Below are 23,896 nucleotides of genomic sequence, written 5' to 3'. Positions count from 1 at the left end.
AGTGTCCACTTCCTTTTCCCTTGTGACTGCTGCCTTTTTTTTAAAAGATCATTTGGAATGATTTCCTGGCAGTAACCATAGTGGGTACTGGGTCTTTTAAAGAATGCTTTGATGCCTTGTATATCAGTCTTTCAGTCCCTTTTTGAGAATGAGAGCTTTAGTTTAAGTAAGAGACAACCTCAAGAAAAAAAAAGTTGGACAAGTGAACGGCCTATTTTCTCATCACTGATGTTGTTTTTCTTGAGGAAATTATAGCAGAGATTAGAAAGAAGCCTAATAAGTACAGTAATCATAGTTTCTCTTCTTTGAGGTAGATTGAAAAAGCACATCAGTGGCGCCTGGGTGGCTCAATCCATTAAGTGTCTGACTCTAGGCTTCAGCTCAGGTCATGATCTCAGAGTCCTGAGATCTAGCCCTGCTCCTGTATCAGTGCTCTGCTCAGCAGGCAGTCTGCTTCCTCCCTCTTCCTCTTTTTGCCCCCCCTTTCTCTCTTTCTCTCTCTCTAAAATAAATAAATCTTTAAAAAAAATCAGTGTTTTATATTTGAAGAAACAGATTGAGTGTTCACTGGCTTGGCGGGTTGGGAGCGCAGTTTGGAACACATCTCAGTTTTTCTGGATCATATTTATTGAAACTCATAAAGGACTTTAATGCCCCAACCATATTTTTAATGGTGAAAGGTCACTAATATGCTATCAGTGCATAATTTAAAATTCTTAATAAACATTTAGGTCATTCAAGATTTAAAAGTTTGAAATAAGTTAAGCATTTGAAATAATTTGAAATGATGATACTTAATATAGGTCTGAAGAATTTAAATAGCTTAACTCATTGTTTAATATTAATTTTTAGCCATATTTTAGTATATATTTCCTACAATAACAATATCTTTGATAATATTACTACACAGCATCTTTAAAAATGTCTTATGGTTTGGATTTTTTAAAATTCCTGTACTTCTTCCCCTAAACTAGCCCTCTTACTTCCAAACTAAATAGGCTATATTTCTGGTTAAAAGAAAGAAAAGGCATTGTATATCTCAAAGGTTAGTTACCTAATTACACTTTTCAGTATTATAGGAAAAAGTTTTTCATTCTTTACTTTTTGTTTTCCTTTTTTTCTTCAAACACAAGATAGATTTTAATTTTATTAGACAATATCTACTCCATTAAACATACTGACTTTGTTTCTGTAAAAATGCCTAGCCAGGAGGAGTCGAACCTGCATTGGTTAAGATGTGGATTTTGTTACTGGTAGAAGTGCATAGGTTACCCTCTGTCAACCTCAATTTCCTTTTGATCTAGTAAGGTTGATGAGAACACAGGAAAATCACCTTGACCAATGTCTGGCCCTTAGCTGCCACTAGCTAAGTCCTCTATTTAACCTGAATTTCTGTAATCTCCAGAAAACCATATTGGCCAACTGAATGATGAATGTGAAGTACTTTATAAATTGAAAAATACCATACAAATTTTTATGGTTGACTCTTGGAGAATACCATTGGAAAAACAGCTGAAAGCTTGACTCGGACTAGCAATAGCTTAATGTATAGACCTGTGCTAATGTGGAAGACAGCCGTTTATGGTGTAATTAGAGTCATGTCAAAGGTCTCTTGCCCATGAAGTTATTTTTTTATTACTGTTTAAAATATTTATTGAACTCTCACTGTTCATCTCATTACAACTGAGATGTTGTAGATACTATCCTCACTGTATGGAATAGGAAGTATAAAATACAGGTCTTATACTCAAGGCACAGAAATATCTGTGATATTTCATAGACACTGTCCTGTCTGTGCTGTCTCGTATGGTAGTCACTAGCCATATGTAGCTACTAAATACTTGAAATGTGGCTAATGTGAATGGGGAACTGAATTTTAAATTTATTTAATGTTAACTTATACATAGTGGCCGTATGTGCCTAGTGACCACTGTATTGCACAGTGTAGCTCTAGATGGAGACGTAAGACCCACCTGCGTGAACAGTAAATTAACCCTGCAAAGCAGTTTGTGATAAAGGTTGGACTGGCAGCATGGTGAACAAGTGCAATGTGAGTGTGTTAGGCGTCGGAGGAAGGCTTTGTATATCTAGGCCCGGGCCCTTAAGGGAGGTGGGTTTTGTGCTGAACATTGAAGGCTGGGTAGGATTTATAGTCTCAGAGAGGGAGCCAAAGACCTGCACAAGAAACTGTAAATTAAACCAAAGTAGCAAAATATGATTGAAAAGATACAGTAGAGTCAAATTATTGAGGTCCTTGGCTATGTGGCTTAATTTCTTTCATTCCATGTATGCATTCAGCAAAAGAGCACCAGTATTTGACAAATACAATTCCAGTCTCTAGATGTGCAGGTCTAGGAGGGGGGTGAACATATCACACATGGTCCCTGGCCCAGTGGAACAAATCAACACACAGGTTATGAAAAGAGCCTGAAAGAATAAGGAGGATACTTTGAAGGAATAATAACAGAGGGGCTTAATTTATATGAGAAGCTCCAAATGTCTTTTGATGAAATTGCAATTAAATTGGACATGAGGGATGGATAAGAGTTGGCTCAGGGAAAACAGACTTCCTAGGCAGTGCATAGGCCCCAGTGAAAATTTTGGAGTAAGGGAGTAGTAAGGAAAAGCACATCTTTAAGTTGAATTTGAAGAGTAGGAAACGACAAGTCTTAATTACCTTCTTACACTTGATTTTTTATTTATTTAAATAATAGCATAGTTATAAAAATTTGGATTTGGAATCTGACAGTCCTGGACTTGAATGTTGGCTTGTCAATTAGTAACTGGTAGATTTAGATAAGAATCTTAATTCATCTATAAAATGGGTTAAAATCCTACTTTATAAGATTCTGTGAGATAAATGAAACGCTGAGCACTCCCCGCAACACTTAATAGACAGTAGCAATTTTTATAGCTGTTTTTAAAATAAGGCCAGTAATATCATTTCAGTGATACATGAAGTTAGTACACTTTAGAATTGAGAAAGCCTTTGAGGTTTCTGAAATATCTTAATTTAACCGCTGGCAAAGTTTTAATTATCAATATGAAAGGGTCAGTTCCTTTAGATATTTTGCTAACTTTACTTTTTAGTTATTCTAGAAAGAATTCCAGTTTGAAGGGGAAAAAACTATTTTTTTAAAGATTTTATTTATTTATCTGAGAGAGAGAAAGAACGCTAGCAAGAGTGAGGGACAGGGAGAAGGAGAGAGAGAATCTCAAGTAGACTCTGTGCTGAGCACAGAACCCGACTTGGGGCTCGATCCCAGGACATGACATGAGCCAAAATTAAGAGTGAGACGCTTAACTGACTGGGCCACCCAGGCGCCCCCAAAATAACTATTAGACTAAGAAAATTTGAACCATTTCCTGAATCCTTGGGCTATGTGTTCTGTGTGGTCACTCCATATTACAGGATTCCGTTTAGTATTTGGGGACCATTCTTCCCTCCCCAAAGGGAAACTGGGCGATGTTACTTTTGAAAATAATACGTGGGCCTACTCTAATTGATGATGCTTCTGAAAAGTGCAGACAAGAGACGCTGTCCAAACATGAGGAACAAAGTCAGTATCCTTGTTACAGGAACTTTGACCTTCATTTGGAAGCCAGTGGATCTCCACTGTGAAGTGAAGCACTCAGAAAGCTGTACCATGCTGTGTAGGATCTTTTTAAGTAAATGTGTTGGTTCATTCCATTTTCCTGTTTTGTTTTGTTTTTTTGGAGCAGCCTTCAAAAGTAACCTAAAAAGCGAGCATCATGGTATCTCTTTGAGAATATTAGAACTTTTTCACCATCCCAAACCTTCATGTCTTTAATAATCCTATGACGTTGGTGATGCAGGTAGTTATTTGAGGGTCCTTGTTAAATATCAGGGATCTAAATTGCCAGAAACCTAAAAATACAAAAGACTATAATTTGATAGTAGCAAAAAAGTCAGAAATTTCTCTTGTAACATTATTTCACAAGGAAATAACCGGAGATGTGTTTGGTATTTATAGCACATTCCTTGCAGCCGTTAAAAATATAAAAATTAATTACATAGGAAGATGTTTAATGTGAATTGTTAAGTTTTAAAGGATTGTAGGATCACAACAACGTGGATGGACATAGAGTATATTATGCTAAGCGAAATAAGTCAGAGAAAGACGAATATGATTTCACTCATATGTGGAATTTAAGAAACAAAAAAGAAGAACATAGGGGAAAGGAAGGAAAAATAAGATAAAAACAGAGGGAGGCAAACTATAAGAGACTCTTAAATGTAGAGAACAAACTGAGGGTTGCTGGAGGGTAGGTGGGTGGGGGATGGGCTAAATGGAGGACGGGCATTAAGAAGGGCACCATGTAATGAGCACTAGGTGTTATATGTAAGTGATGAATTCTACATCTGAAACCTGTTCTACACTGTATGTTAACTAACTTGAATTTAAATAAAAATAAAGAAAGGGGGGGAAAAGGATTGTAGAAGAGCATGTCCACTAAATACCACTTCTATAAAAACACTTAGAAAAAAAGGACGCATACCTAAACAGTAGTGTAGAAGGATGTCAAAAAGCCTTTTGTTTTTCCCCCCAGTTTTCTAACTTTTCTTGCATATAAAATTAGAACTTAAATAGCCAAAAATCGGGGCGCCTGGGTGGCTCAGTCGTTAAATGTCTGCCTTCGGCTCAGGGTGTGATCCCAGGGTTCTGGGATCAAGCCCCGCATCAGGCTCCCTGCTCCACTGGGAGCCTGCTTCTTCCTCTCCCACTCCCCCTGCTTGTGTTCCGTCTCTTGCTGGCTGTCTCTCTCTCTCTGTCAAATACAACAAATAAAATCTTTTTAAACATAAATAAATAAATAAATAAATAGCCAAAAATCTAGAAGGAATTAATCTAAATCCTACTTGCTTTCACTGATGTTTTTATCTTTAGTGTCATGGGTTTTGGGCTATTAAGAAATCCAGATTTTTAATTTAGCATTAGTAGTGTGACCTTGGGTAATCATCTTAACCTCAGTGGACCTCAGTTTCCTTGTCTGATAAAATGAGATACTGGGGGAATGAGGTCCCTTCCAATTTTAAAATGATTCTGGAATCCTATTCTAAATTGTCTGGAAAAAAGTGGACTATGACCTGAGGGACTCAGCATTGGAGAAGTTTGAAGTCAAACACACTATTATTTGGAAGCTTACTGACCTACCTATCTTTATCAAGTACAGGTTATATTTTTAGGAAGCAGCAAAGCACTGTATTTTAGGGTCAAATCACTTGACAAAGGCTTAACGTTTTTGCTTTACCTTCCCATCTGTTAAATAACTTTTCTGGTTGGCCTCAGGCCCTTAAATGAATTAAAGATAATACATTTCGTCTTTGCCTGTCACTTGGTAGCTTACCACATTCTTTACCTTGTAATATTTGCTCTTCCTAAGAGGCATTATTATTCCTGTATTTCAGATTAGGATACCAATGACAAGTGACTTGCCACATTCCCTTTTGACTGTCAGTGGTAGAACGGGGGCTAGCTAGAACCCTGGGTCTTGGAAGATTGAACACTTTCGTCTACATCCTACTATGTCACATTTAATGTTTTGTTTTCCCTAGTGCTTTATACTCCCTGATACGGCCCCTTCCATGGACATAACTGTCAGGTTTCTCAGAATTTGAAAGCTGGAGGAGACCTAGCAGTCCATTTCCCTTATTTAGAGATGTAGTGCAATTCCACCACTTTACACATGAGGAAATTAAGGTCTGTAGAGGCCAAATGATACTTATTTATTTATTTATATATGTATATATTTATATATCTAAAATATTGACAGACCTAGGACTTGGACCCACTGCCTTAGAAGGAAGTCAGAGATAATGCTCTTTTGGAGAGTCAAGAACTGATATTCTTTGACAACGATTTATTTGAATATTCTCACTGAAGTGCATGATAAGCAGCCTCTCAGGAGCAGTTATTGATCATCTGTTGTGTCAAGGCATTCTTGTTTTTTAAAATTAATTCTCGGAAGAACGGTACCCAACTGAAGAAGTGTGTTTTTTATTTGTGCAGATGGCCCTGTCCTTTCATTTAGGTACTGAATTATTAATTGGGCATTTTATTTTTGACGTAAATAATCAGCAAGGCAGGTTTTTACATTGTAATTTAAGTAACTGCCCTCTTACCCCCAGCAAATGGACTGTACCCAAATGTAGGATCTTTTATTCTTGTTTATTCTTGTTACTGTAGCATTCATATTGTTGACTTAGGCAGTTCTTTGAAGTGTTGTAAGTGGTTATTAGATCTCAGAGAACAGACTTTCTTAAAATAATTATGCTGAGTTTTTTTTTTAAGACTCTTTTTTTAAAGATTTTATTTGTTTATTTGACAGAGAGACAGCCAGCGAGAGAGGGAACACAAGCAGGGGGAGTGGGAGAGGAAGAAGCAGGCTCCCAGCAGAGGAGCCTGATGTGGGGCTCGATCCCGAACGCCGGGATCACGCCCTGAGCCGAAGGCAGATGCTCAATGACTGAGCCACCCAGGCGCCCCTATGCTGAGTTTTTTTTTAATTGTAATTCTAGTTTAATTTTTGAATGTTCTATTTTATATAGTAAAACCTGCATACCAGAAGATACGAGATACAGACATATGTTAGGGATAGCTCTGGCTGTGGCTAGGTGTCCTAATAGCACATTAGGTAGATGTCACATTAACCAAATACAAATGCAGAAACATTTTGAAAAACTGGATGTTGAGCTCACATGCACTCTCAGCATTGCTTCATGCTTCCTGCAAAACTTTATTTATACTCCTGGAGTGGCAAAGTGTTAACATTTTATTGTAGATATTGATACAGTTTTCATCAAAACTATCAGCACTTTGAAGTCTGGGACCATCTTGTTTTATTCATTTTTGCATTTTCAGAGCCTAACACAGTACCCAATACATTGTGGTACTCAGAAAATGTTCAGATAATACTGATGTGGTATATCAAAACACCTCTGAATCAGTTAAGCCGTTTGTCAGGACAAAAAGCCTTAGCTCTCAAAATCCACTGCAAGTGAAATCGGCTTGAAAGAATGATTTGTGACTTAACCCCTAGAGTACCCTTGTTTATTGATGGCTCCCTGTGTCATGAATGAAGCGATCAGTAGAAAGTAGGTTACCTCTGAGCCATCTAGTGTAGAATTTCCAGGAGAGATTCTACTGTAGTTCCACAGCCTCCCATCAATTTGGGATGGTAGCCTAACAAAAAAAGGGCTTTTCTTATAACCTGTAATTGTACCCGTTTCCCCCTCTTGTGTCTACCAAACTGCTGTGTTCTTGGTTGGAGAATCCCAGGGACGTAATAGAAAATGTCATACATAAGCTCTGAAAACCAGTTTTTTATTTCTTTAATGTAGGCAGTTATCACATCATCTTTGTAATTGAAAGGCGTGTGCAGTTTTTGCAAAACCATTTTTATGTTTGCTGGTTCGTTTGTTATGTAAGTCAGCTGCTGTGCATATCGTTTATTAAATCTCCACCTCAAATGTAAATTTTCAGTTTAAGGTGAGGTGGATTGAAGGACATAGATGCCACCTTAAATGAAAATGACCTAAATTCTGAAATGTATTTTGTGTTCTAGCAACATTTATCAGTGTGCATTTATTTTTTTAATTCAATGAATTATAAAAGATTATAAAGAAGAAAAAATGGCCACAGTCTCATTGACAAGATAACTTTTGTTGATAATGTTTTTGCTGCACATAATATTACTAGGCAAGCATAAGTACCTTTGTTGACATTTTTTAAAATAGAAATAATACATACACATGATTAAAAAATTTAAACTGTATAAAAATAAAATTCTTTGTCTCCCCCAAAATTTCTTGGGATCCTTCTTCGAAAAAAATTGTACAAAATGCTTTATGCCATACTTTAGAATTTTGCTCTTTTTCTGGTTTTATGTATCTTGGCGTCCTTTCCATACCAGCATATGCAGATGCCTCATTTTTGTGCACCTCTACCACGCGGATTAGCCTGTTTCTTCTACCAGTCTTACATTGGTACATATTTAGGTTGTTTCCAGTTTTGTTGCAGTGTTGCAGTAAACATCCTATTGACATATTTTGTTATAGGCTAATTTGTGAGCAGTGGAATCACTGGGGCTCAGGATATATGCAATTTAAAAGACATTTTCAAATTTCCATCCAAAGATGAGACCAGTTTTCATTTTTGTCAACAGGGAGTCAGCGTACTAAATTTTCCTATACCCTTGTCTGTATTAAAAAACATTTTTAAAAATTTCTACTAATTCAGCAGGTGAGCTAAATAATATTTTTAAGAAAGGGAAATATGGGGGTGCCTGGGTGGCTCAGTTGGTTAAGTGTCTGACTCTTGATTTCACCTCCAGTGATGATCTTAGGGTCCTGGTACTGAGCCCCACATCAGGCTCCATGCTCAGCAGGGAGTCTGCTTGAGGATTCTCTCCCTCTCCCTCCCCCCGTTCTTGTCTCTCTCCCTCTCCCCCCACAAAAATAAATTTTTAAAAAAAGAGAAAGGGAAATATATTACTTTTTAATAGTCTGTAGGATTTGAAAAATGATGAAAAAACTAATGGTCTTATCTTTAATTCTTCTTTTTGTTTCACATATTAAGAGATGAAATTGGCCTGATCCCATGTCCTGAAGCTAGGTACAATCGGAGTCCCATAGTCCTGGTTGAAAACAAACTTGGTGTGGAGAGCTGGTGCGTCAAGTTCCTCTTACCGTATGTCCACAACAAGCTCCTTTTGTACAGAATGAGAAAGCAATGGCTGAACAAAGATGGTGAGTATGAACTCTGGTCTCCTCCTTTGTTTTTTAGAAACAGCATGGAATACAGGGGGAAGAACCTTCTCTGGGTGTTGGCATTCCTAGATTTTGGTTCTGGCTCTTTCATTCACTGCCTGGGTGGCAGCTTAACCTCTCTGTCAAATGAGGAGTTTGGACCTGTCAGTAGTTTTCAAATTTTGCCTCCATAGTGATACAGGATTCCAGGCTACCTCCTGCAGCCTGAACAGTAAATCAGAGCAGTTCTGATTTTACCTTTTTATGTATTAGCGTTATTTATGAAATTTATTTGAAGAAGACATCCTATGGCTATAAAAGAAAGTTGGAAAAATACTGAAGAAGACTCTAGTTCCTACAAGCTCAGATTCTCTGGTTTCTGATCCTTTAGGAACTCAATAAGCAGTAGAACTCATTTTGGTAGGAGACCAAATGGGATAACGGAGGCGTGATGGAGGTAGTTACACTGTGACCCAGCTCAGTGATTTATGGAGGTGCTGTTGTGCTGTGAATCCCAGTTGAGCTTTGGCCATCTGTGTCTTCCTATGCTGATGTAAGCAAAAGAAAACCATCCCAGCATTCACTTCTTTTGCTCCTCTGAGACCGTTTTTGCTGCATGGGACAATCTCTGTTCATCCTACCTGGTCTCTTTTCTTAGCTTTCCCCCATATGCGATATTAAGCCTCCATGTGTATGAATTCCCTTTACTTTTTAGGTTAAAAAAAAAAGTAGAGTACTCATCCAAGACCGTGTTCTTAACTGTTTTTATAAAGCTGCCCCTTCCCACATACAGCCAGCCGTACCTTCCGAAGTGCTCAGTATGTCTGCAGGCTCATTTTGAATAAGAACTTTGTTTCCTAGAGAATTTTAATTACCAGTTTGGTAGCCATTACCATGAGCCTACTCATACCAGAAGCTGTTCTAAGTACTGTGAGGATAAAAAGATGAATAATACATGTTTCTTTTACTCAAGAAGCTTAGAGTTGGGTGAAAAACAATCTCTTTGTGGAGTGTTGCCAAAGGCATGACATACTGATTTCCTTGTATTCCTCTTAGCATTGTCCTTAACATACTGTTACAATAGCACTTTGCCCTGTTCAGACCAGTAGAAAAGGAATCTGACTCAAAAATTTAATGTGAAATAGTTTGTTTTCTGTGTGTTTCACTCAATTGGTCCTCTGATATATATCTCTTAGAAGGCTATGCCTATGTTCATGGCATAGCTTGAGTTTTTGGCATAAACTTAAACATATACGTTTAGCCATAAATTTAAAGGTAAGGATATTTATCCATTGTTAGGTGCTCTTTCATTTTCCCTTTCATCACCCTAAAGGTGTTAGTTTGTTTATGAAACCTATATAAGTTTCAGTAACATTAAGGTACAAAATAACACCATATGAATCCATCAAGTTTGTTTTGTTTTGTTTTGTTTTTTTGCCATTTTTTGTATTGTGTATGTTCTGGCATCTAAAAATGTATAATTGAGCCAGTACATAACTAGCTTGGGGAGATGGGGAGACAGAATGATGCTCTTGTAGTAGAGAAGAAACAGCATAAATTTTAAAATGTCAAAGGCTGCTGTTAACGGTTCAGGTCATCATTTTTCGCCCATTCATGTACATTAGCCTAGCCTGCCCTCTCCCTGCAGCCTTCCGGGTCCTGCTCTCCATTTCCCTGTGTCTTGTCTCTCTGGACACTGCCTTGCAGGCTTTGCTCAGTCTCCTCATTATGAAGTTGTAGGCTTAGTAGGCCCAAGAAGAGCCAGGCAGAAGACCAGTGGTTACGCTCACTCACACGAATAGCTGGCATCTAAACATTGCATTCTGGTGCAACTGTGTGTGAGTACAGAAGCAACTTGACATTATTCTAACCTATATCCTCATGGAAACAGTTTTTAATTTCACTTTTTTGGTGGGTGGTGACAGCATAGTTTAGCGTAGTATCACATACTACTCAGGTTGTGTATTAACAGTAAAAACATGGAAGTGGATTTCTGATGTGACAGAAAAAAGGTACCTGAAAATGCTGATCAACATAAGAGAATAATACCAAACTTGTGAACCAAAGCAGTTATTACACACAGGTGAATAGTGCTATAAAAAAAAAAAAGTAAAAAATATTAGGAAAAAGCAGTTATTTTGTGAAAATGCTGTACCTTTAGAGCTGTATTTGTAGAAAACATACATAAGAAGAGCCAAGTGAAGAAGGCTCTCAGTTTAAGAATTTCGGAAATGTCAGTGTCTGAGTGATAGATCATGGCCAAATCCTAGGCATCACCCAGGAATGTATTCTGTAACTGAAGGTGACCTTTATTCTTGGGAGAGATTATTCTCTTTTTAACCAAACTGAATTCATGCTCTCATTAATGTGCTGAATTCCCTAGATGTTTGGAAAGCATCTGTACTGGTTATAGAGTTCTCTAGAGAAACAACCAGAAAATTTTATGTAGAGAGAGATTTATTGTGACTAATAGGCTGACATGATTGTGGAGGCTGAGAAGTCCCACGGTCTGCTTTCTTGAAGCTGGAAACCCAAGAAAGCCAATGATAAAATTTAGCTTGAGTCTGATGTCCTCAGACCCTGGGGGAGCCAAAGGTTTAAATCCCAATCCAAAGGCCAGAGAAGATCAGATGAGATGTCCTAACCCAAGCAGACAGACAGGAAGCAAAAAGGGGCAAAGACCTCCTGCTTCCTCCTTTTGTTATGTACAAGTCCTCAACAGATTGGATGATGCCCCCCCTTTTGGGTAGGGCAGTCTACTTCATGGAGTCTACTGATTTAAATGCTAATCTCATCTGGAAATACCCTCACAGACAAACTCAGAAATAATGTTTAATAATGTTTAATCTGGACACCCTGTAGCCAGTCAAGTTTAACCCTAGCACCAAAGTTAACCATCACAGCATTCCTGTTCGTTACTTAGAGACTGATATTTTGTAAGTCTGCTGCAGTAGTAGCCGTATTTGGTTTGGGAGAGGAATGATACTGTAATTCTGATTTTTGAGAGATCCATGACAAAAACAAGAAGCAAGAGAAGTCCACAGCATTGGAGTCCTGACCGAGTGGAGCTCTGTCCCGCACTTGGACTATCTCCAAGTGTGTCCGCCCATCATTTTGCCTCACTGCTCCGTCTTCCGCACAGCCTCTGCCAACTGTGCTCTCTCTCACCTGGACAAATGTGATTACCCTACAGCTGGTCTACCCTGTTTTCAGTCTCATTTTCTGTAATCCATCATGCCACTAGCCAGTCATTTCAAACAATGCTTCTCAGCAGCACTTCTTAGAAACACAGTTTGAGAGATGCTTTTCTGAAATACGGATCTGTGCGTCTTACTTTGTGATGCGTAGGGTCAAGGTGGAGTTCAGACTCCTTGGTATGGTATTCGAGGATCTTCACAATCTGTCCCCAGCCTTCATTACCAGCCTTCTCCTCTGCTTTACATTCAGCATCAGAGGTTGTATATGCTCAGCTCCCAGGCTGATGTCAGCCCACAGAGAGATTTTGTTTTGACTTACATAATGTTTCTTAAACTGTTTTTAATAAGTTGGGTAAACATTTAAAGTCAGGATGAACTTCTAAAGTTAGGATGGAAATCTGGATTTGTCTTCCCTTGAAAAATCAGAAGCGGTGGTTACATAAATTTCTGCACAGCTGCAATGGGCTGGGGCTCCTAGCCTCTGCTTTTCTTGACCAGGTAAGTGTCCTTCAGACACTAAGGCAGAGTGTCAGTTGCTACTTATCATCAGGTTTGCTTTGCTACTTCTTTGACGTTCACTTGAACCCTAGAAGCATTAGAGTCTGCAGCATCTGATATGCCGCCCAGCCACAACATAACACTGTTGAGTCCTTGGACTTTGCTGTGTCCTCCTGCTTTACTTTACTTCCATGCCTTTGCTAAGGCTGGGTTCACATCTCACATTGTCACCACTGTTGTGATTGCTAGTGTGTGCATGTTCGCGTGCGCGCGCACACACACACACACACACACACACACACACACACACACAGGAAGGCTGTTCGACTGCTTCAGGAAGCAATAATTACCTCTCTTCACTCCTACGGGAGTCTTTTATTCAGACTGCTTGCAATAGTAGCACTTACCACACTTTATCGTAGTTGATTAAACATTTTCCCCAGGTAGATTGTGAGTTTGTTAGAAAGAGGGATTTTGGTTTGTCTTTTTTTATGTCCTCAGCTCCTTTATGTTTTCCATAGATATTTGTCAAAAAGGAACCAGAGCTTGGTAAGCAAGAAGTTTTAGCTTAATCTGGCTATTGATTCAGTGACTGTATTCTGTAATAAAAGGGCCTTTCTGGTGTTCACCACATAGCTTTATCTCAAACTTCTCTTCTTGTGGTCATTAGAATGCATTTTGGAGAAAGAGATTAACCAAATCAGTTGACCTTGGCTTTATTTCTAGGTACATGAAAACATATCTCTGTCAGAGACAGTTGGCAAACGCAGTGACCATTACCAGATGATTGCTCGCGTTGGGCCATTTCTGGAATCCCATTGCAGCAAAGAAAGAATATTGATTTTTCTCTGGCTTTTCTATAGCATCCTTTTGTCCTCTCCTTGTTACTGTTGGAATTTAGCTACTTTGCTGTGTATAATATGCCCTGATTCATTTTCTCCTTGTGATGTGATAATGAGTTAGTCATATATTGAAGTGATTTAACAAAGGAGCGTTCATTTGCTGGTGTATGTTCTGGTATTTGCAGAGAGATCTGTTTAATTTCAAGAGACCATAGGGATATCAGTAGCTCACATCATCTGGGTAACAAAGAATATGGTATATGATAAAATGTAGAAGTAAAATAGCTACTGTCAGCTGTTGATCATACATGTTTATCTTCAGATCTTGGTACAGTCCTGACTTGAAGAGGACAAAGTAATTGTAGACAGTGTGCTAGAGTGGAAAGAACATCTGCTTTGAAGGAAAACATCTGGCTGTAGACTCAGTTTATCAGCATGCTGAAGTCACTTAGCAGTGACTTTAGGCAAATTATTTAACCTCTTCCTATTTCTTCACCAAAAGAAGGGAATTGTGAAAGGTTTCAGAGGGTTGTTGAGAGGATCACATGAGTTAGTGTGTATAAAGCACCGAGCACAGTGCCTCACACATAGTAGGCTCCCAAGAAACACTAGTTTCCTTTCTCTGATTTAACCAGAACCAGTGGGGAAGAAAAAAAGAAAAATACACATAATTCAGGAATGATTCTTTAATTATGTCCAATATTTCTAAACTGGTTACTTCTCTTTCTTTGGCCCTTTCCCATTTCTGACATTTCACTTCACCCTCACCTCTTGGGTCTGACTGGAATGCTCCCTGAAGGAGGTCCTATCTGAACTTGAGTCCTGAGTGGGGAGGAGTTGGCAGGTGGTCAGAGAGGAGGGGATAGGGGCTTGTGGCTGTGTGTGTTTAATACACAACCCCCGAGGCTGTTGATGTTTTGAATCCTGAGTTTCTTTAGAAGTTGAGAAATAACCTGCTCAGCACTCGCCGCTTAGCCAGCTCGGGAGATTGTTTTCCTCCCTCTGCTGGCATCCGGTCCCAGTATAGCTTGTGGAACTGGGCTAGGAGCTACAGGCTTGGAAACTGGAATGATCACTGAGTGCTTACTGTGTGTCAGGTATGGTCCTAACACTTCGTGAGTGTGAATCATTTCATACCCCCTGCGGTAGTACTGTTATTAGTATTATTAGCTCCATTTTACATCTGAGGAAGACATAGAGTGAGGAAGACTCAGAGACATGAGTGACTTGCCCAGGAACTTCCCAGTAAGTGTTAGAGCTGGGCTTTGAATCCGGCAGTTGCTGTTGCTCTACGAGGCAGGGCGAGCCCCTCTGGTAGAGGAAGCCTTAGTTTGATTAGCTCTCCTTTCCACACAGCCACAGAATGGAAAGTGGCAGCTTAGGTATTTTCTGTGTTTACTGGCTTCTGCCTTGTCCTGCTATATGGAAGTATCTCTGTGATGGAGGATGAACTTGTCTTCAATTATGAGTGGGGAAGGAGAGTTGTGTTAGAAGTAGAGTTGAGCCTTCAGCAATGCAGGGATTGGGGCACGAGACTCACCGCGCCTGGCGCGTTCAAAACTGCGTATAACTTTCGACTCCCCCAAAACTTAACTAGTAAAAGCCTTATTGTTGATCAGAAGCCTTACTGATAACATAAACAGTCAACACATATTTGTATGTTACATGTATTATTTCCTGTATTCTTACAATAAAGTAAGAGAAAAGAAAATGTTAGGAAAATCATAAAACATATTTACAGTGCTATACTGTATTTACTGAAAAAAATTAGTATACAAATGGACCTATAAGGCACAAACCCATGTTGTTCAAGGGTCAGCTGTACAAACAAATGGCGACTACCATTGGTTACACACATTTCTTTTTAATGCCTAAAGAGAGTCCAGTAAGTACCAGGTTATCTAGGTAGTGTAATGGATTTTGGAAAATTGTAGACTTGAAAAGAAATTCTAGAAGTCTTTCCATCATGCAGAAGCATTTTCATATAGCTACTTAACATGTGGGTATTTTCATTCCTTATTTTATAAGTTTAGAAATTTAGATAGTTTCACTGTAAGAACAATGAATGGCTTCATTTCTGATTTCTTCGATTAATGTTGAAAGCATTCCTTGGTTGGTAAGTAGCAATGGTATTTTGTTGAACAAATTTTGGTTGAGCATTCACTGTGTGTCAAATAACTGGAGAACTGGAATGAATCTCATTGGCTCACAACAGAGATTGATGTTCTCATTATCCTTGTTTCACAGATAAGGAAACTGAAGTTCAAAAACATTAAATTACATAGGCAATTAAGTGGAGAGGCTGAGATTCAAACCCAGGTGGTGTGGCTTACAACTCCTCTATGCTGTGCGTGTACATGGAACTTCTTTTGAACAGGGGCCATATTTTTCTCATCTTTGTTGAGTGAATAAGTAATCTGAAGATGTATTAGAGAGGACCTGCCTCCAAAAACTGTAGTCTCATCCAGAAGAGAATATTTATACAATATCAGTAACAAAGTAAGATACGCACAGAACATAGAAATAAAGATTGCTTCCAGGTAGGTAGGTCAGGGGAGACTTTATGAGGAAGATTTTTTATTTTTATTTTTTTGATATTCAGATATAGGAGGACATTTCTGGCAGAGAGAAGATCAAGCAGGTAAATCTGCATTATCCAGAGAAGGTAGTCAGATAGGAGTTGTGTTTAGAGAGTGGTGGGGTTTGGCTCTGATGGAGTATAGCACATGAAGGGCAGGTAGTAGAAGGGAGGCTGACGAGGAGACTGTGGGTTCTTGTTTCTGACCAGGTTCTAGTTTTCTGGTACAGTTCCCCAGTATCTCGTGCTCTAGTACCTACAAGCTTTTGGAGAGCACCCTGTGTGAACTCCCATGCCTCTTTATCCTTGCTCACACTTTCGAGTATGCAGTGTTCTTTACCACTTCATTCACTTAAAGCCTTCCCTGGGTACTCCAGTGAGAATTAATTTCAACTGCTTTGGTGGTTCCCAAAATAAGGTATATGTTTCTAGTTCATAATTATTTCATTTTGTCTTATATAATTCTTTGTATGTTCTCTCCAACTAAAGGGTAACCTTCTAGAAGGCAAGATCAGATCTTATTTATCATTATATCCATTCGGTCAGTCCTAAGGTCCCAGTTTAATATTTGCACATAATTAATACTTGGGATATTGTGGAATTAAATTATGGTATAGAAAATTATAGTTATTTTTCTTGGTAAATATTAAATTACTGCCAAAAGTTTCTTAAAAGTAAAAGAATGAAGAGGGTAATTAGATTATTCTTTATAGACATACTGTGTTTATGCATATAATGACTTGTAATGAGGAAGATAGAGGTCAAGAATGTATGCTAATCCTATCTCTCATTTATTTAATGTCATAGTAATGAAATCATAGGCTCACAATAATTGTTAATTTCTTGATTGTTGAGAATGAAATAATTGATTTTTTGTTCACTTAGAATATTTTAAAATGACTCTAGAGATATATTTATGCATGTTCTTATGTTTTAAAAAGTTTATTAAACACTGAGATGTCCCCATTATTTATTATAGACAGGTATTTTAATTGCCATGTAATTGAGGTATTAAAAACAGTCAGATGCCAACTTTGCCATATACCAATTGGGTGCCCAGGGGCAAATTATTAAACTCTCTAAATGTCAATTTCCTTATCTGTGAAGCGAAACAAGAATATCTTGAACCATAATCATGAGAACTCAATGAAATAATGTAAAGGACTTCCAGTGGTGCCTGGTACACTACTGCTAAATAATTATAATTATTTTTATTATTTTATTTTACCTTGTGTTTAATATGAGCTTGGTAGAAGTTACCTTAATTACTTGCCCCTACGTTGATCATCTTAATCCTAAAATTCTCTTTTCAGTTTTAGTAAAATGAAGACAGTATGTCTAACTATATTACTGATTTTGCTCTATTAAACAAGTTTATGGAGGTTATTTAAGTATATGGGAATTCTGTCAATACCATGATAGCCAAATAGCTAATGAATATTGAATAGGCTGTTAAAAAAATGAAAATACTAAACAAAAACAAAAAAGTGTTCATATTAATGATTATAAATTAAAGTTGTAAAATAAAGTATAAATTTTTATCTGATGCCTTCATTTTTTGAATGAGGTTATATTAGAGTTACAGGGACATAAGTGCATTCCTGTTACTTTTGGCAATATGAATAGATACCGTTCATTTGAAAGACAGTTTGGAAATGCTTAGTAGGAGCCATACATATATTGTTTGACATAGTAGTTCAACTCCTGGAAATATGTCCTGAGAAAATAATCTATGAGATAAAAAGTGTGTTTATAGTAATATTAACTATAATAGTAAAAACAAACAGGCAAAAACCTAAAGAATGATAAAGATAAATGATAGTATATTACACTAAAGGATTGTAATGCAGCTGTTAAAAATGCATAATATAGCAATATTGGAGAATGCATGTCAAATAATATTGAATGGAAAAAAGAGAACAAAATTATGCATTTATTATTGCTATGGCTATGTAAAAATGGGTAAGAAAGGATAATCTTTGCAGGAGAATGTAAATAAATTGTGTTAAATGATTGGGTCTTTTTTCCCGTTTTGAAAATTTGCACATAATTATTGAAATATTTATGGAATTAAAAGAATAACGGTATGGAAATTATATTATATTATATTTCTTTTCTTTGGTCAACATTAAATTAGAGCCAAGAACTATTAAAAGAATGAGGCATATTGTATTGTAAAGTTGTTTCAGTGTCAGCTTTCAAGAGTTACTTTTATCATAAAGTAGAAAAAATCTTGAGGATAATCTTTATATTTCTGGCAGCTTAGAACAGCATATTTACCATTAAAATTACTATGACATGGTATATACATTAGTATAACATCAGATATAGAAGATATACAGGGCCTTAAAGAAAAGCCAAGCTTCAAATGGTAGGACTATTTATAATGTGAATTCTCTTTATTTTAGAACTGATAGATGTCACATGCACCCTGCTGCTTCTGAACCCAGACTTTACCACTGCATGGAACGTAAGGTACGTCATTCTCATCAGTGATAAAATGAAATTGTTCAAATTTCTGAAGACCTATAAATCCCATACGTTGTTAGCTTTTTGAAAAATGAAATATAAACCATGTATCTATGGCATTTTATGCTTATTTCTTCTACCCAATCTTCATAATATCTCCATGACAATTCTGACTTATACTTTGCTCCTTTGTGCATGTTTCTGTCTTTTCTCCATAAACTTTCCTGTCTGAAATAAAAATTATCATTGCAAATTAGAGTATACCATTTGCTTTTATTTTCCTTCCTTTTCGGAGGAGTAGGGGCAGCCAGCATAACTGGTTGGTGTGTAAGGCATTGGGTTATATATTTGTGAAGTGCAGTGGAAAGTGTGTAGGATGAGGATTCAAGGCCACGACCTTTTATTTTTTATTTATTTTTTAAGATTTTATTTATTTATTCGACAGAGATAGAGACAGCCAGCGAGAGAGGGAACACAAGCAGGGGGAGTGGGAGAGGAAGAAGCAGGCTCATAGCGGAGGAGCCTGATGTGGGGCTTGATCCCATAACACCGGGATCACGCCCTGAGCCGGAGGCAGACGCTTAACCGCTGTACCACCCAGGCGTCCCAAGGCCACGACCTTTTAGTGTCAGTTTAGTCACTAGCATTGTGACCTCTGTGGGCCAATCACTTGAAGTCTCTAGCACTCAGTATTTTGGGAAGGGGCCACGTTTTATTAATATCTTAGTTCCTTAACCTAGTTATGTTAGCTTTAAACACAAAATACTTTATAGAAATACCAAAGTTCAGACCAGTTCATTTTTTTTTTCATTGAAGTTTTTTCAGTTAAACAATATGTATAGTTTTGTTTTTTTTTAAATGGTGGTCTCTTAGACTAACACCAATTCTCTTAGAGGAAAGCAGGATACAAGTTCTAGATGATTGAAAGTGAAGTCCTGTTGAAAGCTGTGAATACATTTTAAATTTTCCTGTAGGGAAGAGCCATAGGTTATGGTTCTTAATCTTTAAAGATTACTTAAACAGTACTTTATTTAATTTTCTGTATATTTTAAGCAAGGTTACATTGTGAGTTAGTGTTCTATGATACTTACTAAATATTTTATCTATGTAATTCTATTATATGTCTTTTTAAGTTGTCTTTTGAATAATTAATGATCACATTTAGTATAAGGAGTAAGGGAAGTATAGAATGAGATATAAGGCTTTAAAATTTACATAATTTTAGAATTCTGACTTTTCTTTTATGAAAGCACAACCACAGGTAAGGAAAAGACTAATACTCATGAGTGGCTGGTGTATTATAGGGACATACTACAGCTTTATTCATGATCTCATTTAAGCCACACAATATTGACAGCATTTGTTCATTCATCAAATATTTACTGATTACTGTATGCTGAGTTCTAGACACTGGGGATAGAACTATGAACAAAACAAACATACCCTGTCCTTGTGGAATTTTTATTCTAATAGGGGAAGAAAAGAAACAAAGACATTACTAAGTAAAATATATATTAGCTCATGTGGTGGTTAAATCCTGTGGAGAAAAAGTGGGACAAGAACGTAGGGAAGAGCAGAAAGAGGATGGGAAGAAGAGTATTGCCGTTTTAATTAGGGGACATCTGAGCAAAGACTGGCATGATTTGGGGAGCAATCTGTGGGTTCTGGGGTAAAAGCATTCCACGCAGAGGGAACAACAGCAAGTGGGAAGGCTGTCAGTGGTGCTGAAAGCGTTCCTTGGTGTTCTGGGACAGCAAGGCAGCCGGTGTAGCTGGAGTAGCATGAATGAGGGAGAGAGTAATGGACCAGACCTCCTAGGGTTTTGTAGTTCTTCATACGCTGCTGGAGGAACTTGGACTTTTAGTCAGGGTGAGATAGGAAGTCATTAAAGCTGAGGAGGGACAGTATCTCACTTAGGTCTAAAGACTCTGGCTGCTTTGGAAAGTAGACTGTAGGAGTGCAGGGAGTGGTTAGGAAGTTAGGCAGTGGTTGTGGTAATTTAGGTGAGAGATGCTTGTGACTTGAAGTAGAACTTTAGCAGTAGAAAAGGTGAGAAGTAATGATTCTCTCTGTATTTAATGAACTATATAAGCTTTGACTGTATTTAATAAACCTGTTTTAAAGACAGTGATGAACTAGATGCAGGAAGGAGAAAGAAGAGGGTCAAGTTTGACTCTGGTTTTTGGCCTGAGCAGCTGAAAGGAAAGTTGCCCTTTACAGAAATAAAGCACGTCCTCTGCCTGGAAGAGGAGCAGATTGAGGTGGGGAGTGCCAGGTGGAAGTCAGGAGTTCAGTTTGGGACATGTTAGGTTTGTGGGTAGGTAGTTGCGTATGAATCTAAAGTTGAGGCAGGAGTTCTAAGCCAGATATAAATTTGGGAGTCACTAGAAAATGGGTGGTATTTCAGGCCGTGGGATTCTTTGGGGTACCTATGTAGCTGCTGGAAAACTGGGAATTACATACATGGCTCATATTGGTGATTCACATTGTATTTCTGTTGGACAGCACTGTTCTAGAGTTTGTGGGATGAGGATGAATCAGTAAGGGAGACCTTTAGGAGGGTGCTATGAACTTATCACTGAGAGCTTTTTTAAGGGTAGGGACCATGTCTTTTTGTTTTCCTTGCATCCAGCACTCTAGTGCCTGGCACATACTTAGTTTGCAGACTGGACACTGAAAATAATTAAGTTCAGTGAAAATGAAATAAAGGTAATAGAGAAGTAGGAGTACCATTTTTATTCATGTTCTCCAATTCCTCATTTCCTTCAACAAGAAAAGATTCTTACTAGTATGATGCATACATATATAGTCATATATACACACATACACACACACATATGTAATTTATTGTGTATTTTATAGGGCAGTTGATTGTAGGAAAAAGAATCTAGTCTTAAGATATGTGGATCTTAGATCTTTTTCATTAATTAACTAGCAGCTGTCTTTAGGCAAAACCTTTAACTTCACAATAGTTTTAGTTTCTATATCTGTGAAATAAAAGGTTTGAACTAGGTAATTTTTTAATGATTCCTTTCAAACTGTTTTTGATTTTGTGTGGTTTGGTTGTGTAAAGGGAAAATTGCTCCATAAATCTAACTTCAGTGATATTCACAGCAGTTGATTTTGAAAATTAGTCTAGTAAGATGATTAATAAAGTTTTGTGCTAGATGAATAAAAAGGAAACCTTGATTTTTAGAAAGATCCATTGTGAATATGTGTTCTAGTAAGTTTTAATTTGTATTAGTAAAACCAATTAACATGAAGACATAGAATCAGGAGTACATTTTATGCAAAAACCACCAGCTTTAGAAATAAATTGGCCTAACCTTATAAGGTCTCTTGCAAATCAAATACTCAGCACTTTATGTTTAATTGTTGGTGTATTTCTTCTGCAGTAACTGGGAAGCATTGAGTGATTTGACTATATTTTATAAACTGCTAAAGGATAGTATTAATATGTCAGTCATTCATTTTATAGGTGTTGTGGTCTTAGGGAAAAAACAGATGCAAGAATAGGTTTTTGAGCTGATTTCCTGTAATTACAGTAAATGATGAATATACTTTTAAAAATCTACCTGGTTATAGAAGAATATGGTACATTTTTTTGCTTTGAAATTCAGTGTATTATTTTGTGAAAGAGCTCGACTTCATAACAGTGTCCTATTTTTTCCATCAGTCTGTGAACACAGAGTAAGCAGAACCTCTTTGAGTAACTAAAATAGCTAACACCAGGCTTCAGTGATCATGTCCTTTACTCATAGCCTATTAAAACTGGTGACTTTATTTTATGCAGATTTGATGTTTGGTTCTGGCAGTTTGAGTTCACAGACCTTGAGTATAAGTTACTAATTCTCCCCCAGCTTCAGTTTTCTCATCGGTAAAACAGAGATAATACTAGGTTGTGCCATATAAAATTGTTGTTTTTATAAAACAAAAATAGTTCAACCTAAGCATCCAGATCCTGGTGTCTAACATTATTCTTTAATAAAAGGAAATAGGCTTCTTAAAGAAATACCTGATTCTAGGACCAGGGCAGGAAATCTATAATATTCATCTGGAACATTTCAAAGAGCCGGAATGTAAGGAAGTGCTCAAAAAACAAAATGATGGAAATAATGTCAAAGGGCTTCTAGTGGACAAAGCTGGAACAATTTGAGCAATAAAATAACATAATATTGGGTTATACCCTAAAGTGTAAAACGGATGTTCATACTGACATAAATAATTGAAGAAACAAATAAACAGTAGACAACAGTATGTTTGGATGGAAAGGTAGAGTAATGGTTCTTTTCATTTTTCTTTTACAGAAAAGAGCTCATCCTCTCTGGCACTTTAAATCCAATTAAGGACTTACATCTGGGAAAACTGGCCTTAACTAAATTTCCAAAGAGTCCAGAAACATGGATTCACAGGTGTGGTTAATTTACACTATAGGATTCTTAGGATTCAGAATGGCTGGACAAACAACAGTGTCAAGCAGGGTCACATATTGGTTCAGAGTATGAATTCTAAAGTCAGGTTACCTACTTTTAACTCCAGATGCCATCACTTGCTCCCTGTGTGACTTTCAGAAATTATTTAAGCCCTTCAAGCCTCAGTTTTCTCATTCGTAAAATGGGAATAATAATTACACCTATTTCAGAGTTAAAGGTTGGCTTTACATGAAATAATGTATATTAATACTACTACGGTGCCTGGCACATATTAAATACTCAGTAAATTTTAGCTGTTACTCATTATGAACTATCTGAGCAGTCATAGAAATGGCATTTAGATAGTCAAATATAATGAGCAGCTTGGGTTTTATAATTCATTCAGGTGTGTTTCTGGTATGGATGGTTGTGGTGATGGTTGTGGTTATTAAAATTAACAAAATAAGGAAGAGAAGGGCAGCTCAGGTGAGTGTGTATAGGCTGCGCTAAGTTGCTAAGACTGTGAGCGCAGAGAGTATTTTTAGGTTAAAGGCCTGAGTCAGCAAAATGCGCGTGGGAACTCTCCTCACCGTCCTGGCTCTCTAGAGCGTATTCCTCTTGGACTCCATGCAACTACTCGGTTTTGACTAAAATGAGATGGTGTGGGCTGGCTTCTTGGGGTCAGTGGGGAAATTGTTTAAAGAAGTCTGTTTTCAGTTCACTAAACCACTTACAACTTTTCTTAAATCCTGAGCATTTTTAGGATCTTAGTCAGTTCAAGGGATCTCACTATAATCTTGCCTTTGGCTAGCATTGCAAATCAGCTACTTCCCTGCTGGTGGTTTTTTTCTTAGTAGGAATTGGGATAGCACTTCAGAGACTCCTGTGCTTGAGTGTGTGGAGGTTTGGGAAGGAGTGGAGGCAGGGCAGGGCAGTATTGCATATGCATTCACCAATTTATAAGCTTGTCTAATATTTTATATAAATCAAGCTCTTGTTTTATAAGTTAGGTAAAAAACTACTATTTGAAAATGACAAAATGAGTTTTCTTACTCAATTTCTAGTAACTTTTGGGTTGGAAATTTTTAGTCTAAAAAAATGCTGCTTATGAGAAAATACTTGTAAAAACT

General features: G+C 37.4%; 1 protein-coding gene across 2 annotated transcripts in view; it reads left to right on the top strand.

The window, feature by feature from the left end:
- PTAR1 (protein prenyltransferase alpha subunit repeat containing 1) overlaps positions 1–23,896 on the top strand; it is a 45,670-nt gene that overhangs the window by 1,447 nt on the left and 20,327 nt on the right. For both annotated transcript variants that reach the window (XM_045772402.2, XM_045772403.2), the window contains exons 2-4: positions 8,601–8,770; positions 18,294–18,360; positions 22,662–22,766. In XM_045772402.2, coding sequence (XP_045628358.1) covers positions 8,601–8,770; positions 18,294–18,360; positions 22,662–22,766 — 342 coding nt within the window. The remainder of the gene's footprint in view (positions 1–8,600; positions 8,771–18,293; positions 18,361–22,661; positions 22,767–23,896) is intronic.

The sequence above is a fragment of the Ursus americanus genome, chromosome 34 (assembly GCF_024610735.1).
Source record: "Ursus americanus isolate L20-20 chromosome 34, mUrsAme1.1.p, whole genome shotgun sequence".
Classification (NCBI taxonomy): Eukaryota; Metazoa; Chordata; class Mammalia; order Carnivora; family Ursidae; genus Ursus; species Ursus americanus.
This window is presented reverse-complemented; position numbering and strand designations above follow the sequence as displayed.